Source organism: Anomaloglossus baeobatrachus, chromosome 2 (genome assembly GCF_048569485.1).
Source record: "Anomaloglossus baeobatrachus isolate aAnoBae1 chromosome 2, aAnoBae1.hap1, whole genome shotgun sequence".
Lineage (NCBI taxonomy): Eukaryota > Metazoa > Chordata > Amphibia > Anura > Aromobatidae > Anomaloglossus > Anomaloglossus baeobatrachus.
Window position 1 is genome coordinate 715808433 of NC_134354.1, and position 17514 is coordinate 715825946.

At 41.4% G+C, this 17514-nt stretch overlaps 1 protein-coding gene across 5 annotated transcripts in view; it reads left to right on the forward strand.

The window, feature by feature from the left end:
• The window catches only part of DCLK1 (doublecortin like kinase 1), a 537868-nt gene that overhangs the window by 373870 nt on the left and 146484 nt on the right, over positions 1-17514 (forward strand). The window contains exon 7 of one of the 5 annotated variants that reach the window (XM_075337327.1): positions 7115-11725. The exons of the other annotated variants lie outside the window; for them this stretch is intronic. Within the exon in view, the coding sequence (XP_075193442.1) occupies positions 7115-7171 (57 nt within the window). The 3' untranslated portion in view covers positions 7172-11725. Of the gene's footprint in view, positions 1-7114; positions 11726-17514 lie in introns of those variants that run through there. 5 annotated transcript variants of the gene reach the window in all.

Here is a 17514-nt window from a genome sequence, read left to right on the forward strand (position 1 = left end):
ACTATATAATGTAATGAGTGATTTATAAGTATCATTTTCATGAAGGCAGCTCTCCTCACTGTGTTACTTATATATACTGGCCCTGTATCTAGTTATACATGGGCGGCGGTTCCCATAGGTCTATGAAAATTTATATCTCTTTATTGTGAGTTGGAGATTATTTGAGGTCTTTTGATCCTAAAATGGGACAACTGTTGGTCCTTTAACAGGACAACTGTATAGCGAGTCTAGTACATAGTTTGGGGTCAGTCCCCTTTTATTGTGCCACAGCATACACTTGGACCTATTTGAGCTTGGTGGTCCATTGTGTAATGCTTCATGTTCATTTAGTGTGTCTTTTTAGAGAATGGACCTAGGTCATGTTACATAAATCTATTAAACGTTATATTTTAAGTCTTTTTTTCTGTATTATACACCTATTTGCTATTGTGTTATACCAACTTTTGTGGTGTCAGGAATCTTTATTCCACGTACAGTGGTATATTGCTCTCTAGTTTAAATTTGGCTTGTTATAGCATCAGTTGGCCCTTGTAACGCTCGCAGCCGGTGTAGGGACAGCGAGTGGGATTAGTGGACCCACTGGACTACAGGGGGGACTTGGGCTTACCCTTTAGGCGGAGTAGCTTAATTAAATGCCTACCGCAAGGCGGACGCCAGATATCACTCTCAGGGCAGTGACCAGGACTGTGGTAGCTGACCCCCCAGGACAGGAGACTCGGGTATGGACACAGAAGCGGGTAGGTACAGGTGCAATGACTGAGGCAGACAAACACGCAGGTACAAATAGGTATTGTGGGCACGGCATGGGTAGAGGGTATGGGAAGGTAGACTCCGGTACAGGTGATGGACACAGGGATAATGGGACTGGAGCTCAGGCTCTGACAAAACTAGCTAGAGAGACTGGTATACTGACTAACTAAGGATGTTGCGCAGGCCCCTCCCGTAATGGAAGAGTGCCTCAAATACACAGTGCCTCTCAGCCGTAGGCTGAAAGGCATTTCCGGGATATAGTATGATGGCCCTTTAAGAGGAGGGCTGGTGCACACACTGGGAGGCCTGGGCTGCTTGCACATGTGTGGCTGCAGAGCTGCGGGGGAGGATGCAACCTGGCGGCGGCGGTAAGCTACAGCCCTCACTGGCACATGTACATGTACCTCCATGCTGCTACTCTACCAAATATAGGTACACAAGATTAATGGTGTATTAAAATGTAATGATTTTGGCCCGTCAATACACCAGAAATGGAAGCTGTCATCTGAAAATTACCCACTGTTTACTGTAAGCTTTTGTGTTAAATATGTTTTTTTTACATGTCCTATTCTGTATTAAAAATAAAACAAACAACTTGCCATTTTCACACTGGCCACTGGGACGATTTTTGGTTCTTACTTCTTGTGGTGTTAGGAAACAACACATGTAAATAGCTACAATGGTCAGACACTGACACCATCTTTTCTATTAGAGTATCTAATTAGCCTGCTGCAAAGATCATTGGGAAGGGAGAAGGAGCAGGGTAAGGTGTGACATCACCTGCTGTGATTGGTGGATCCTGTGTTATCCGCTATGTATAGAGGTGTTATCTGTCTTGGTAATCCTGCCTCTGCTGATAAGGAACCTGCTGAAAACTCTTCCTGAAAAGACAGGAACTGTCAATCTTTGAATGTCTCCTCTGCCATTTTGAAATCTGTCTTACTGCTCTGCGTACACAGGACAATGAAAAATAATGGAGACAGAATGATAATAACTGGTGATGAGTGAGCACTACCATGCTTGGGTGCTCAGTACCTTTAACGAGCAGTTGGGCGCTTGGACGGGCTCAACTCATGTACGGAGTATAATGGAAGTCAATGGGAGACTCAATCATTTTCTAGAAGATTTCTAGTCTCACAGTTCTAGATCCATTTTGCAAAGAAGAATGGGTAAAAGTTTCAGCCTCTAGATCTGTAAAGCCGGTAGAGACATCCCCCAAAAGACTTGCAGCACTGATTGCAGCAGAAGGTGGTCCTACAAAGTATTGACTCCGGGGGGGGGGGGCTGGTTACAAATATGTTACAATTTATATATATATATATATATATATATATATATATATATATATATATATATATATATATATATATATATTTATATTTATTAATATTATTATTATTATTTATTTTTATAGCGCCATTTATTCCATGGCACTTTACAGTGAAAGAGGGTATACATACAACAATCATTAACAGTACATAACAGACTGGTATAGGAGGAGAGAGGACCCTGCCCGTGAGGGCTCACAGTCTATAGGGAATGGGTGATGGTACAATAGGTAAGGACAGAGCCGGTTGTACAGTGGTGTACTGGACTGAGGGCTATTGTAGGTTGTAGGCTTGTTGGAAGAGGTGGGTCTTAAGTTTCCTCTTGAAGCTTTCCACGGTAGGGGAGAGTCTGATGTGCTGTGGTAGAGCGTTCCAGAGTATGAGGGAGGCACGGGAGAAATCTTGTATGCGATTGTGGGAAAAGGAGATAAGAGAGGAGCAGAGAAGGAGATCTTGTGAGGATCTGAGGTTACGTGCGGGTAGGTACCGGGAGACTAGGTCACAGATGTAAGGAGGAGACAGGTTGTGGATGGCTTTGTATGTCATGGTTAATGTTTTGAACTGGAGTCGTTGGGTGATGGGAAGCCAGTGAAGGGATTGGCAGAGTGGCGAGGCTGGGGAGTAGCGAGGGGAGAGATTAAGCGGGCCGCAGAGTTTAGGATAGATTGGAGGGGTATATATATATAGATATATATATATATATATATATATAATTTTATTTATATATTTTTTAAAATCTTTACAAAACCATGTATCATTTTCTTTACACTTCACAAATTCTTGCAACTTAGTGTTGATGTGTCACATAAAATCCCAGTAAAATACATTTAAGTTTGTTGGTGTGTCATGAAAAAGAAAAAATACAACTACCATGATGAATCCTTTTTCAAGGCACTGTAGTAGGTACTGTATTTTTTCTCTTGAATATTCTCTACCACTGCCAGTAATGTTTATATACTTTTGATGACTTTGAGAATCCATAATATTTGATAACCTGGCACCTGTCAAATCCCATCAATAGGTAGAGAAAAGGTGTTTACATCACAAAGAGAAAAAAGTTGTATAAAAATTGTGTGGCGGTTGCTATTTCTTGATCATTGCGCACGACTACGCTGTCCATTGTATTACATAAGACCTTGCTGAACTTTCATATGACACATACAGGGTTTGTTTCCATATGGATTGCAGGAAAGAAAAAAATAATAATGCCATTCTGCTTTTTTTACCATAAGAGGACTGTATTTTTCTACTGAATGCATTGCTTATTGCAGAGAATAGTGAGGCAGAAAGGTTGAGGACTAGTCCACTCAATAGCAGATGTAACGCTGCAGGATTAAAGTTTATATTTCAAAGATTACAGCAAATCATATACAAACCTTATCAGATTAAAGAAATCCCAATGAGTACTCCTACAGGTTTAGCCAAGTTTGCACAAATAAAGGCCCAGTCACACACAACGACTTACCAGCGATCGCGAAAACGATGCGACCTGATAGGGATCGCTAGTAAGTCGCTGGGAGGTCGCAGGTGAGATGTCACACAGTCAGATCTTACCAACGATGCAGGAACGATACAGGTCGCAGTAGCCACCTGTATAACGATCTCAGCAGTCACTGTGACCCTGTCACACAGTGTCAAACACAGCGATGTGTCCTGCCCAGCAGGATATCACCTTTGAAGAAAATGGCATGGACCATTCGGCAACGACTAGCGATCTCACAGCAGGGGCCTGATCGCTGGTAGGTGTCACACATAACAAGATCGCTAACGGGATCGCTACTGCGTCACGGAAACCGGGACTCAGCAGCGATCTCGCTAGCGATCTCGCTATGTGTGACGGTACCTTAACACATCGCTGGGATATGAGGGCACAAAAAGTAACACAAAAAAGTAATTTTAACCCCTTCACCCCAGGGCAATTTTTCATTTTTCGTTTTCATTTTTCCTCCCCTTCTTCCAAGAGCCATAACTTTTTTATTTTTCTATATTTTCAATATTGCCATATTTTGCTTTTTTTGTGCGACAAGTTGTACTTTTGAGTGATGCCATTCGTTTTATCATATAGTGTACTGGAAAACGGGAAAAGAATACAAGTCCGGAGAAATTGCAAAAAAGTTCAGATGCACCTTTCTTTTTGGGGTATTTTATTCACCATGTTCATTACATTCATTACATAGTAAAACAAAGGTGTCCACATGATGCCTCAGGTCGGTACGAGTTCACAGATACCAAACACGTATACTTTTACTTTAGTCTAAAGGTACCTTCACACTTAGCGATGCAGCAGCGATCCGACCAGCGATCTGACCTGGTCAGGATCGCTGCTGCATCGCTACATGGTCGCTGGTGAGCTGTCAAACAGGCAGATCTCACCAGCGACCACTGAACAGCCCCCAGCCAGCAGCGACGTGCAAGCGACGCTGCGCTTGCACGGAGCCGCCGACTGGAAGCTGCGGAGACTGGTAACTAAGGTAAACATCGGGTATGGTTACCCGATGTTTACATTAGTTACCAGCGCTGTGTGCAGAGAGCAGGGAGCCGCGCACACTGAGCGCTGGCTCCTTGCTCTCCTAGCTGCTGTACACATCGGCTTAATTAACCCGATGTGTACAGCAGTTACATGTGCAGAGAGCAGGAGCCGGCAGCACAGGCAGCGTGAGAGCTGCGGAGGCTGGTAACTAAGGTAAATATCGGGTAACCACCTTGGTTACCCGATGTTTATCTTGGTTACAGCTTACCTCAGCTGCCAGACGCCGGCTCCTGCTCCCTGCTCGCTTCATTTGTCGCTCTCTCGCTGTCACACACAGCGATCTGTGTGTCACAGCGGGAGAGCGGCTTTGAAGAAAACGAACCAGGGCTGTGTGTAACGAGCAGCGATCTCGCAGCAGGGGCCAGATCACTGCTCAGTGTCACACACAGCGAGATCGCTAATGAGGTCACTGCTGCGTCACAAAAAGCGTGACTCAGCAGCGATCTCGGCAGCGAGCTCGCTGTGTGTGAAGCACCCCTAAGAGGTTAAAAAAAATTCAGAAGTTTGTCCAAAAAAAGAATAGCACTTTTGTCGCCATTTTCCAAAACCCATAGCATTCTCATTTTTCGGGATCAGGGGCTCAGTGACCGCTTATTACTTGAGCTGACGTTTTAATTATATTATTTTTGAGTAGATGTACTGTTTTGATCGCTTGTTATTGCATTTTTAAAAAATGTTGCGGAGACTAAAAAACGTAATTTTGGCATTTGGCATTTTTTTCTCGCCACGCCTTGTACCTATCAGATGAAATGATTTTATATTTTGATAAATGAGACATTTCTAAACACGTTGATAATAAATATGTGGGTTTTTATTTTTTTATTGTTTTATTTTCAATAGGGTGAAAGGGAGATGAGTTAAACTTTTAGGTTTTTTGTAATTTTTTCATATTTTTTTAAAACTTTTTTTTTTTTTTACATTTTTATTTGTTTTACTAGTCCCCCTAGGGAGCTTTATCACTGCACAGTCTGATTGCGTGTTCATTTCTGCTGATCAAAGCAGCATCACTCTGATCAGCAGAAATCCAGCATTCCTGTCAGTGATGGCGTTCTGTCTGCTCTCACAGGAAATACGTCATTCTAGCATCAAGTGTCATCAGCTGACCCCCTGCTACCCTGGTAACACGTTGGCGCCCTGTGTTCGCGTCACAGGGCCACCAATGGCGGTGGGAAACGGCGCAATCCCTGCTGCAGTCATTTAAATCACACTGTCAGTTTTTGACAGCGCAGTCTAAGTGGTAAGCAGGCGCAGGTGGATCTCTGATGCACCTACGCCTGTTAGCTGCACATGTCTGCTTATTGCATCAACAGACATGCACGGGGATTACCGCAGGCTTGCATGAAGGGGTAATCCTTTTATGTGAGGTAACAACTTATCAAGATGGTCGGGTATTTGTCAAGTTAATCATGGCTACATCTGTACATCTGTATATTTAGGAATAGTAAGGTAACTTTCACATTATTCTTGGTCTTAAGGGGGATTTACACGCAACGACATCGCTAACGAGATGTCGTTGGGGTCACGGAATTCGTGACGCACATCCGGCCTCGTTAGTGACGTCGTTACGGGTGAAACGTATGAACGACCACTAATGATCAAAAATACTCACCTAATCGTTGATCGTTGACACGTCGTTCTAATCCCAACTATCGTTGCAGGACGCAGGTTGTTCGTTGTTCCTGAGGCAGTGCATATCGCTACGTGTGACACCCCAGGAATGACGAACAACACCGTACCTGCGTCCTCCAGCAACGAGGTGGGGGGTCACTTTCTTTCGGCTGCTCTCCGCCCCTCCGCTTCTATTGGATGGCTGCCGTGTGATGTCGCTGTGACGCCGCACGAACCGCCCCCTTAGAAAGGAGGCGGTTTGCCAGCCACAGCGACATCGCTAGGCAGGTAAGTCCATGTGACGGGTCCTAGCGATGCTGTGCGCCATGGGCAGCGATTTGCCCGTGACGCACAACCGACGGGGGCGGGTGCTTTCACCAGCGACATCGCTAGCGATGTCGCTGCATGTAAAGCAGCCTTTACTCTCTGCAATCAATCACAAGTATACTCTGTGCTTCATGCCGCCATAATAATCGCTTCTCTTTTCTTGTAACCTATTTTCATACACAATTTCCTTTCTCTACTTTCCGTCGCTTCTTCTAGATTATTGACTTTAACCTCTGTAGACATTTTCTTAGAAAATATTTCCGCCGTTAGCGCCTAATTCGTTATATCCCGTAAACTGTTCTGTCAAGAAAGGAAAAGGAACAATCAAATTGTCTCCTGCTATAAAAATCCATTTTATTTCCTCTGTTACTTTGTTGCAGTGTTTCTGACCCGTTACTATGTCTTATGTATCATGTAATTATTGCCCTTTGTACTCTTTATATGACGTTTTTAACACTGATTGTGTTTCTGTGAATTGTCAGCGCTGTATTTGCTTGTGACACAATGAATATGAATAAAATATTACGAGGAATAACAGGTGAACAAATCTATAATACACTTCATCTTACAGGACCTGTATCGTCACCTGTCATCGGATGATTTGGATTCAGTAGGAGACTCAGTTTAAAAGAGAAAATGGAGCAGTGTTTCTGGTTTGTGACTCGGTGATAGTTTAAGCTAATTAACGTAACATGACGTGAAACAAAGGCTGACTCTGGTTCATAAAGTATTCTTGGGGCACTAGGTATGTCACATTTATTTTCTTCAAGCATATTTAGTAGATTTTACGAAGCACCTGAAAGACAACCTTATGAAGTGTGACTTCCAAAAATGATCTCATAATGACTACATCCAAATCTGCAGTCGTACTAGGTAATGCTTGGGCATTGATCCAGTATGCTGAGATTCAGGGGCTTGACATTATAATATATGCAGCCTTCTGCAGCAGTGGTGGCCTCTGTTCATAAAGTATTACACCAACTTGAGACTCGGCAGGGGTCATTTCTGTAAAAGAATCCAAATGTTACAAAGTCATAAATAGTCATCTTGTTATAATATGTTTAGCTTTCCACAAAAACTAAACCTTTAGATTTTATCAATGAAATATAAACCCAACTACGCAATGGTCACTACCCACGTAAAATATGAAAGAGCGACCTGGTCTGGACGTACAACCCATGGAAATATTTCAGATTTGTATTCATCAATATGTGCTGATATTGCTAATAATGGGCTTCCTCCTGATAGCAATGACAGCATTCCGAAAATGGAACATGACAGTTGAGAGAATTTCATGTTCCCTCCGGCTTCCCTGCCGCCAGTAAGTAGACAACAGCCTGTCCTATTGGCACGCAAAACATGGCCATAAATGGCTGGCAAGGGCTCAGGGCAATCACCTGGAATTCCTCTTGACTCCTGTGTTTCATGTTTTGGATGACTCCCATTGGAAAGAAGAATGAGTCTGTTATTAACAATTCGAGCCAAATTTATTTTAATATAGCATATTCAGAAAGTCTGGTAATCCATTTAATAGGCTTGGGCTGGCCCACTGGAGAGGCGGTGATTTCCCCGGTGGGCTCCTGTGGAGCAGTGCTAAAACACTTGATTCAATAGTTGTAAAGAAAACCGTTACCTAGTCATTCATTAAGTAACCACACAGTTTAAAATGATAATAAAAAATAATTTTCTGCACTAGGATCAGGTTATTTCTCTATATAGTTGAACAGTAGGCTCCTAGATTCAATCTTATTGGCGGGCCCTTACCACTTGAGTCTGACACTGCCATCTAGTGACCTTTAAAGGGTCAGCAGATTTTTGTTATGTAAACTGAGAACATCATCCTGTAAGGGTTTAAAAACAAAAGGCAGCTGTGCTTCTCTTATCTGTGTGTGTGAGCTATTGTTTACTTAATTTAAAGGGCTTATCACTTGGTAATTAACATTGCTAGGACTAGCTGGCTCATGCCCTACAGTCCAGCAAATCCCCTGCTGTGATTGACAGCTCACAGTCAATGCACAATCTCTACTGAGAAGCTGGTGTGGGTGGGACAGTTCTGCTGTGTTCCTCAATCTAAATTCTTTGATTATTTCAGAATGGCTGCACCCTGTAATCTAAGTAATAAACCATTGGATTCAGCATCACTTTGCCTACAACATGCTGCTCTCAGATGAGGTAGCAAAAACCTGCTGACAGATCCCCTTTAAAAGACAGTAAATAAAAGAATTAGGGTCTGCCAAACTGCCTTGATTTAAAAAGTGATTTGAGTAGGTTTTATGTTTTCATTGAGGCTTCAGTACTCCTGCCAGCAATTTCAATATTTGTTTTCATTACCATCTGATAATTGAGAGTATTTGATAATCTGACATTTTGGCTCAGATTGGACAAATTTTACTGTTCTGCAATTGCATTTTATTCAGTTTTCTGATAATTTTTTTGGATGATATCTCTGAACTGGATTGTAATTTCTAAATTAACCATCCTAAGTACATTGTTTGTTTACGAAGTCCTCATTCAGATGTCCAGTTTTCACATACGTGTTCCATCATATTTTCAAAAATAGAACCTGTTGCTTTTTTCCCACGTTTCTGCTTTGACTTTTATTCGCTTTTTGCCACCGAAAAAAACACAGTATTTTACAGTACCAGCAAAGTGAATGAGATTTCTGAAAACTTCCGAACATGCTACTTACTTTTTTCCTTGCAGATTTGAACCTTCAGACTATTTGTTCAAATCTGCAGTATGTCGACGCTTTCGCGATTTTACGTTTTTCAACCATTCAAATGAATGGGGGAAAAAATGCCGCAAAAACGCTTGTAATTTACTCAGTGTTTTTCCTGCTAACATTCTGGTTTTTGTAACAGAAAATTTTGTTGCAAATAGTAAATGTGTGCACGTACCCTTGGTCTATATAGCGGTTCACGTGTTTGTGGTTTTATGGACTGAGTCACTGATCATACTCACCCATACAAGTCTAGTTTCAATTCATCATCTGCATTTTTTAAGTCGTTTTTCTTTTTTGACCTAGTTATACTTGTTGCCATTTAATTACTTTTGCACTGTCAAAAATGTTCTTTACTTTTGCCTTGAACCTCTTTTTGTGGCTTTTTAGAAAAAATTGTCACACATTTCTTAATAAGGAGCATTAAAATGTGCAAAAATTCTCTGGCATGTATTAAATCACTGTCTGGGAAGTGGGGGTGGAAGCTGGAGTACAGTTGAGATAAATTTGAGGCTTTCTGAAAATGATGAAGCAGACAAAAACATCAGGAATTAAGAGGTTGACTGCAGATGATCGTGTTAAGACTTGGGCCAGACACCTCCACAAATCGCAGACATGCCTGGCTCCGAGTGCAGCTCCGTGTGCTATTCCAAATATTGGACGAGTGCACAAGCTACCATCCATTTTCTTACTATATTTTAGTACGTAAATTGGACTAAAGTAGTTCATGCTTTGATTGTTTTCACACGGATGGTCGGAGCAGGAGAAAAATCGTTCATCTGAGCAATAATATTGAATAACATGTATCAGTGCTCTCCGTGTGCTATCCAATAAAAAATTGGACAGCACAAGACCAATGCATACGCTCATCTGTATGAACCCAAAAACTCAGACAATACAGGGATGGCATCCTGGTGCTATACATTTTTCACTGATAGGAGAAGCTTGAGAATCCTTTATCAGTTTACGAGAAAAACTGATGACATTCTGATAGTAAAAACAGACTTTCTGACCAATTCTGAAACTTTGATCCAAAACACTGATGGAAATGGAGATCTGAATGAGAACTACCTCTGGAATTTTTACCTTGTTGTACCTTAAAGAGGTTGTCCACTACTTTTACATCAATGGCCTATCCTGCATGAATGTCTGACCAGCCGGGGTCCAACACCCAACACCCTCACCAATCAGCTGTTGTCAGTGCTGGCGGTGGCAGCAGGAGGCCGGAAATGCTCATTTCCCTAGCTGCCTAGTCTTTTGATGGAGGACGTGGCTAGGAACTGCACATCTGACTATTATTGATCAGAAAGGGAGGCGGATGTACAATTCGCGGCCACTATCAGTTGACGGGTCAGCTCTGGAACTGAGCATTTACTGTACCGACACCGAGAATAGCAGGATGCAGGTGTCGGACTACTGCCGATTAGACATTGATGACCTTTCCTAAGGATAGGCCATCAATGTAAAAGTAGTGGACAACCCCTTTAATGTTTTGATGTAATTTACTGTACAAATGAACACATTTTATGGACCATTAATCTCAGATACATGATTTATCCAGACTCCTCCGCCCCAGAGTGTATTTTATGAATCAGTTGTGCAGCTTTTGTATCATGGTATTTTGCTAACGTCTACGCTATCACGTCTGAATTGTCAGGATATTGTCAACTAATAAACATTTTGTGCTTTACGTTTAACTGCTTTTGTTGATCAATGAATCTTAACTCAGCTTCGTGATAATGCCTAATTTATTAATGCAAAAAACATTTAATATTCAGATTGTGAATCGCTTACTGGTCTTTTCATTTACTGTTTGCACTTTTTTAAATTCCTTATTAATTCATGTTTTATAGGATCTGAGCATTAAGTGTGTGAGGAGAGCGTTGTCAATTGGTTATTATATAATTATGGTATTTTCTATCAATAAAATATGCTCACGAGGCCTTGTGTATCAAAACTATTATCATAGAAAGAGGTTGGTTCATTGCCCATGGCCACTAAAATTTCACCTAAACCAGTTGCTTTGAGCAATGAGGACAACTTACTGTATCCTTTCCTTCTTTCTACCATAATCACACTGTTTTCATACATGAGGCCCAAGGTTAGACAGTATTTTTCATGTTTGTACTATATTGATGGACATCACAATTAATATTTGTGAGGCAGAATAAGTTTTAAAGGGGTTCTCCGGTCAAAACTTTATCTCCTACCCAAAGGATTTGATGGGGAGCCAATAAAAGAGGTCTCCTTGCCATTGGCTCTTGGGCTCACATAAAACTGGCCATTTTTGTGTGCTAAGTATCTCAATTTTTACATATCTTTTCATAGCAGTAATGCATGTCTATATTCCTATATTCGTTGTTCCACAGATCTTAGCACTACAGAGTGCAACTGTCTCCTTTTTGTTACTACGTTTCATATAAATAGCCGAGCAGAAAGGTATAAAAAATGTGGTAACAATTAAAATGTAACCTTTAATAACTATTGTTTAAAAATATATAAACCACACTATTCGCTTATTCCTCAGGGGATTATGGACCTCCAGCATGGTGTGTCTGGGCCTGGCATAAAGCTTTATGCCAGGCCCAGACACACCATGCTGGAGGTCCATTATATTAAAGCTCCCTCATGACCATAATCCCCTGGGGAATAAGCGAATTATGAAACGCGTTGGGAGGTCTTGGAGCATCTAAGGTCAGATGGTTACCAATTGAGGGGTAATGTGTGGCTAGAATTTTGGCTCCCCCCTCTATATATTGGACAACATTGTTTTGTTCCCTCTCTTTTAGAGAGATATCAGTAAGTTTTGTCTATATGACCCTGCTGAACAATTGTGTCTGACAACCTGTTTAGTGTTGTCTATATCATTGTCACCACGGAGGGAGGAATCCGCCCCTCCCCCTCTTTATGTGGAATTTGTCCTGTATTTTCATTATTAGGAGCTTAAAATCTGCTCTTTTTGGGTTGGTTTTACAACCGTCTATGTTGTGTGGTTTATATATTTTTAAACAATAGTTATTAAAGGTTACATTTTAATTGTTACCACATTTTTTACACCTTTCTGCTCGGCTATTTATGTGAATTTGGTGGAGCATACGACACTTATTACCATTATTCATTTACTACGTATCATGTTTAGTATGCACCTGTTCATATTAGAAACGTAGGATGTGCCATCAGTCTTTTTCTTAGATGACAGGTGGTCCAGGTCCAGTTGATGAGAACCACACTGAACAGCAGAATGGGGCACTTTTATCCTCGTTAGGATGTAGTGTTAGTGCTCACGGTCGACTGCTGATCCATTCATTCCTTATGGGGCCCCACAAAGAATTAATGGCACTGCGGTCGAGCGTTAAGTTTACTGCACCATTTTGTAAAGGAGATAAAAGTCTCCTGTCATAGATAAAAATTTCCCAATCTGTCAAACAGTGCGGGTAATAGCAGTCGGATCCTCATTGATCAGTAAATTATCACCAACCCTGTGTTTTGACCGGACAACCCCTTTATTGAGAAGATGATTTCTCATAACTATTCGTTCTGTTACCAAAATGGCTGACCTGAAAATGTTGGTAAAAGTAAACACTATGGGTCTGATTCATTATTGCATTTGCACCTTTTTTTCTCAAATTTGTGGTGTTTGTCACCTGATTTCCATTTGCACCTTACTCTTCTTTCAATTTGGGCCATTTTAGAAGTCTATTTCACATATGTTCGCCTATTGTGTCCCTCCTTGTGGACCGGGTTCGGGGTTTTCCAGACTTTTCAGCTGAATCATCAATTACGACCTTTTAAAAAGTCACACAAATTTTGGTACCGCTGTACTTCAGCCCCACCCTTGGAGTTATTTTATGTATGTCTGAAATTTTTGGAGTAAATTCTGTGACATTTTAGAAGAACATGTGACTTTCTGCATTAAAAAGATGCAAGAAAAAGGTTAAAGACAAAACTAAAAGAGCGGTTTTGAAAAATGATCAACAAGCACCTTTTGAAAAATTTTACGCCAAAAATGACAACGAATTCCCCAAATGATAAATCGGATTCTTTATCTTATTTTTTTACTTATTATATCTATGGTTTGAGAAACAATTATGTGAAACAGTGGGTACAAATATAAGTCTAAAGGGTACTTTACACGCTGCAATATCGGTACCGATATCGCTAGCGAGAGTACCCGCCCTCGTAGGTTGTGCGTCACGGGCAAATCGCTGCCTGTGGTGCACAACATCACTAACACCCGTCACATGGACTTACCTTCCCTGCAACGTCGCTCTGGCCGGCGATCCGCCTCCTTTCTAAGGGGGTGGTTTGTGCGGCGTCACACGGCAGCCGTCCAATAGCAGAGGAGGCGCGGAGATGAGCGGCCGAAACATGCCGCCCACCTCCTTCCTTCCTCATTGCCGGTGGACACAGGTAAGGAGATGTTCGTCGTTCCTGCGGTGTCACACATAGCGGTGTGTGCTGCCGCAGGAACGCCGAACAACATTGTACCTGCAGCAGCAACGATATTTGGAAAAGGAGCGACGTGTCAATGAGCAACGATTTTTCACGTTTTTGCGCTCGTTGATCATCTCTCTTTGGTGTCACACGCTGCGATGTAGCTAACGGCGCCGGATGTGCGTCACTAAAGACGTGACCCCGAAGATATATCGTTAGCGATGTTGCAGCGTGTAAAGCACCCTTAATACTTAGGAAAGCATGGGTGCTGGCCTAATAGATTGAAGGGTGGAATATAAACAAAAACAATCAGATTGATTGTCATAGGCCATATCCATGTGATCGGCCTGTGTGTCACTGAGCCTCAGAGTCATTTCTACCCACAGCAACCAATGAGATTTCAACTTTCATTTTCTAAACTGTACTTGAAAATGAAACATGAACTGTTATAGGTTGCTATGTTGACCAGGCACTCATAAATGAGGCCTAAAGTACTGTATGAGGCATGGTTATATTTTATTATCCAGTCATTAATAAATTATATGTTTTGTTATATTAAATTATAAATTTTCTATACCCTAAAAAAGCTCAGTCGTGTAGATTTTGCTCTGTGACTTCGGCATTTTGCTCTATAAAAAGAACCAGACCCCAGCGTTCACAACAGGCAGCCATTTTGAAAGCAGAATTGATAGAATTGATTGATATTCATGTGTCAACAATACCATTTGAATACTAGTTACTTGGGGCTTTATGTATCAAAATGAGAAAACATATCCCATGTTTGTTCAAAATCACTAGTCAGGGTTAAATTTTTAGCTAATAAACTATATATTAACAAAGAGTATTGTTTGCAATGAACAACATGGAGGCTTTTTCTCAGTTTTCATACATGAGGCCAATTGACCATCGCCTACACTTTTGTATTGGTTATATCCAGATGGGTTCTTCTATTGTAATATTTGTGTAAAATCTGGACGAAAACTCATTGTTAAATTATTATTGCAAACTTTCCAGCAAACCACAATGCTTATCTACAATAAAATATTCAGATGAATATATTGATTTGTCTTTAGTCGCCTCTTCTTTTTCAATATTGGTTAAAGGGGTACTCTATTTTTGTGTTATGAAATTGGTATAATTAGACAGCATGAAAATAAGCAAGTTTGCTATTGACTTTCATTTTCTATCTGCTGTTATTTTCCTGCCGTGAGAGCTTTTGTCTTACATAGAGTACAGCTTATTGCCAAGGAGACTGACCACCCGTGACTACTGGAGTATGTGCAGTAGTTAACGCCTGATATCCCAGTGAGGTCTATCCAGCCCATTGATTTCTATAAAGGAGCTTTTTCACCTCCATCCCCTTCCCTGCTAACTGCTGACTTAGAGCTGCTATCAGTCCTGCAAAATCACAAGTTCCACCCCTTCTGTCTGTGAAAAAACATTTGTCCTTTCTGTTAGACAGTTTCGATATATCAGGTCCAATATCCTCAATAGGATTCACTTTTACAAATAGGATCTATCAGCGTATAAGATCCATTTACGTCAGCTTTTACTGTTACTTCACTGTTAATAGAGGATGTTATACTAGCCCAGGAGCATATCACAACATAGAACAAACAGAATATCATGACAGCTTCTGTTGGCAGCGTATAGACAGAATAAAGTGGCCCGTATGTTAATAATAGAATTCATCACATCATTTAGGGTTCTTCATCTTGTAGATAATGCAATTAACTAGAAAACCTTTACCGATACCCAAAGTGAGATCTTTATTTCAGGCTTCCAGAATAAGAGGAAATCCTTACAAACTCTGAAAATCTGTAAATCGGACACCACTGCACCTGCTTGAAAACCCCAAGAAAACATAAATTTGAGAAGGTTTTTAATTCAGGTAGGCAGGGAAAGTGTGTGGAGAGGTGAGGAATGGGCTAGGAGAGGCAAGAAATGGGCTTGAAGGAAGTGGCTTCAAAAGAGATGTGGCTACTTTCTTTAATCTGCTGCCTAAGATGAGTCTACCTACCAGATACTTGCCTTCACATGTAACAAGTAAGACAAGGTCACCATATTGGCAAAATCACCCATAGGATCAGTACAATTTAGCAGAACTGCGAGAAATCCAGATATTGAAGGGATAATACTGAGTAAGTACAAGATGGTCACCATTAATGGTTCAACGTCATTGACTACGTAGTCTGGGTACATGACACCACCAGTGAAAATGCGAAACTGAGTCCCCAGTTGCAGATGTTGTACTCAGCTTTCCTCAGTATACTCAATCGCTCCATCAGGACTCCAGTGGAATAAAGGTTTTCAGATGGAAGTCTCCAATGGGAATAATAAACTAGGTTAAAAGATAAAGTAATACTAGCGTCAGCTCTGTTCTACAGGTACATTTCCATTTAAGAGAATATGAGCTGACCTGCAGTACCCCGTAGTAGGTGCTACATATTATTTATTAAAATAGCTCCATTTATTCCATGGCATGTTGCATGTGAAAAGGGGTACACATAATAGGGACAAGTACAATAATCATATACAATACATAGCACAAACAGGTACAGGAGGAGAGAGGACGCTGCCCGCGAAGGCTCACAGTCTATAGGGGAAGGGTGAGTATACAGTAGTAGTGTAGTAGTAGGTGAGGATGGAGATGGTCCAGCGGCGCTATAGAGGACTGAGGGTTACTCCAGGTTGTAGACTTGTTGGTAGAGGTGAGGCTTCAGGTTCCTTTTGGAGCTTTTCAAGGTAGGCAAGAGTCTGATATGCTGGGGTGCAGCGTTCCAGAGTATGGGGGATACACAAAAGAAATCTTGGATGTGATTGTGGGAAGAGGAGTAGAGAAGGAGATCTTGTGAGGATCAGAGGTTACGTGCAGGTAGGTACCAGGAGACTAGGTCACAGATGTAGGGAGGAGACAGGTTGTGGATGGTTTTGTATGTCAAGGTTAGAGTTTTGAACTTGAGCAGTTGGGCAGTGGGAAGCCAGTGAAGGGATTGACAGAGAGGAGAGGTCGGGGAGTAGCGGGGGGACAGGTGGATTAGTCGGGCAGCATAGTTTAGAATGGATTGTAGAGGTGTGAGACTGTTGGGAGGCCATAGAGCAGGGGGTTGCAATAGTCCAGGTGGGAGATAATAAGGGCATGGAGACTGGGGAGAGTGAGTAGCCATTGACTTTGATGGATAGGTCAGTTGGAGGGGTTGAGTGAGGAGGAGGAAAGATAATTGAATTCTGTTTTGGCCATGTTCAGTTTTAAAAATGTTAAATGTATTAAACAGAAGTGCGTTGTTCAGCTCCGTTCACTGTCTATATCTATCCACCATAGGAATAAATGACAGCTGATCGGATAGGTCATCAACATCATAAGCCCCTTTGATTTAATATCTATAATTTGGGTACATTACTATATTTTGTTTCTGTAATTTTAGATTAGTAAATACTAATGTCATTCAAGCCACTGCCAGCTCTAAAATACGGTATAGACGAAGCTTACCGTACATCCTGAGAGCGGTATACAAAAATAATGCCAAGCTGTGCAATTATAGCTGAACTAGTCTGTCCCAGTTGACAACCGCTCATCTCATTCTCAGCAGTTGTACTTTCCTGCTGTCACTGCAATAAATATGTGTCCTGCCAGACTGAAAACACACTGATCTCCTGACAGCATATTTATATCTTCATTTTGCATATGGAATAACACGTAGTGTTGGGAGTCGAATTTGACATCTTTGCTTCCTCTCTTGAAATTGACTTTTATGTGTATGGTCTCTTGTACCCAATGTATTCCATTAACTTTGTACTAAGGGTTGCTAAGTCATTGT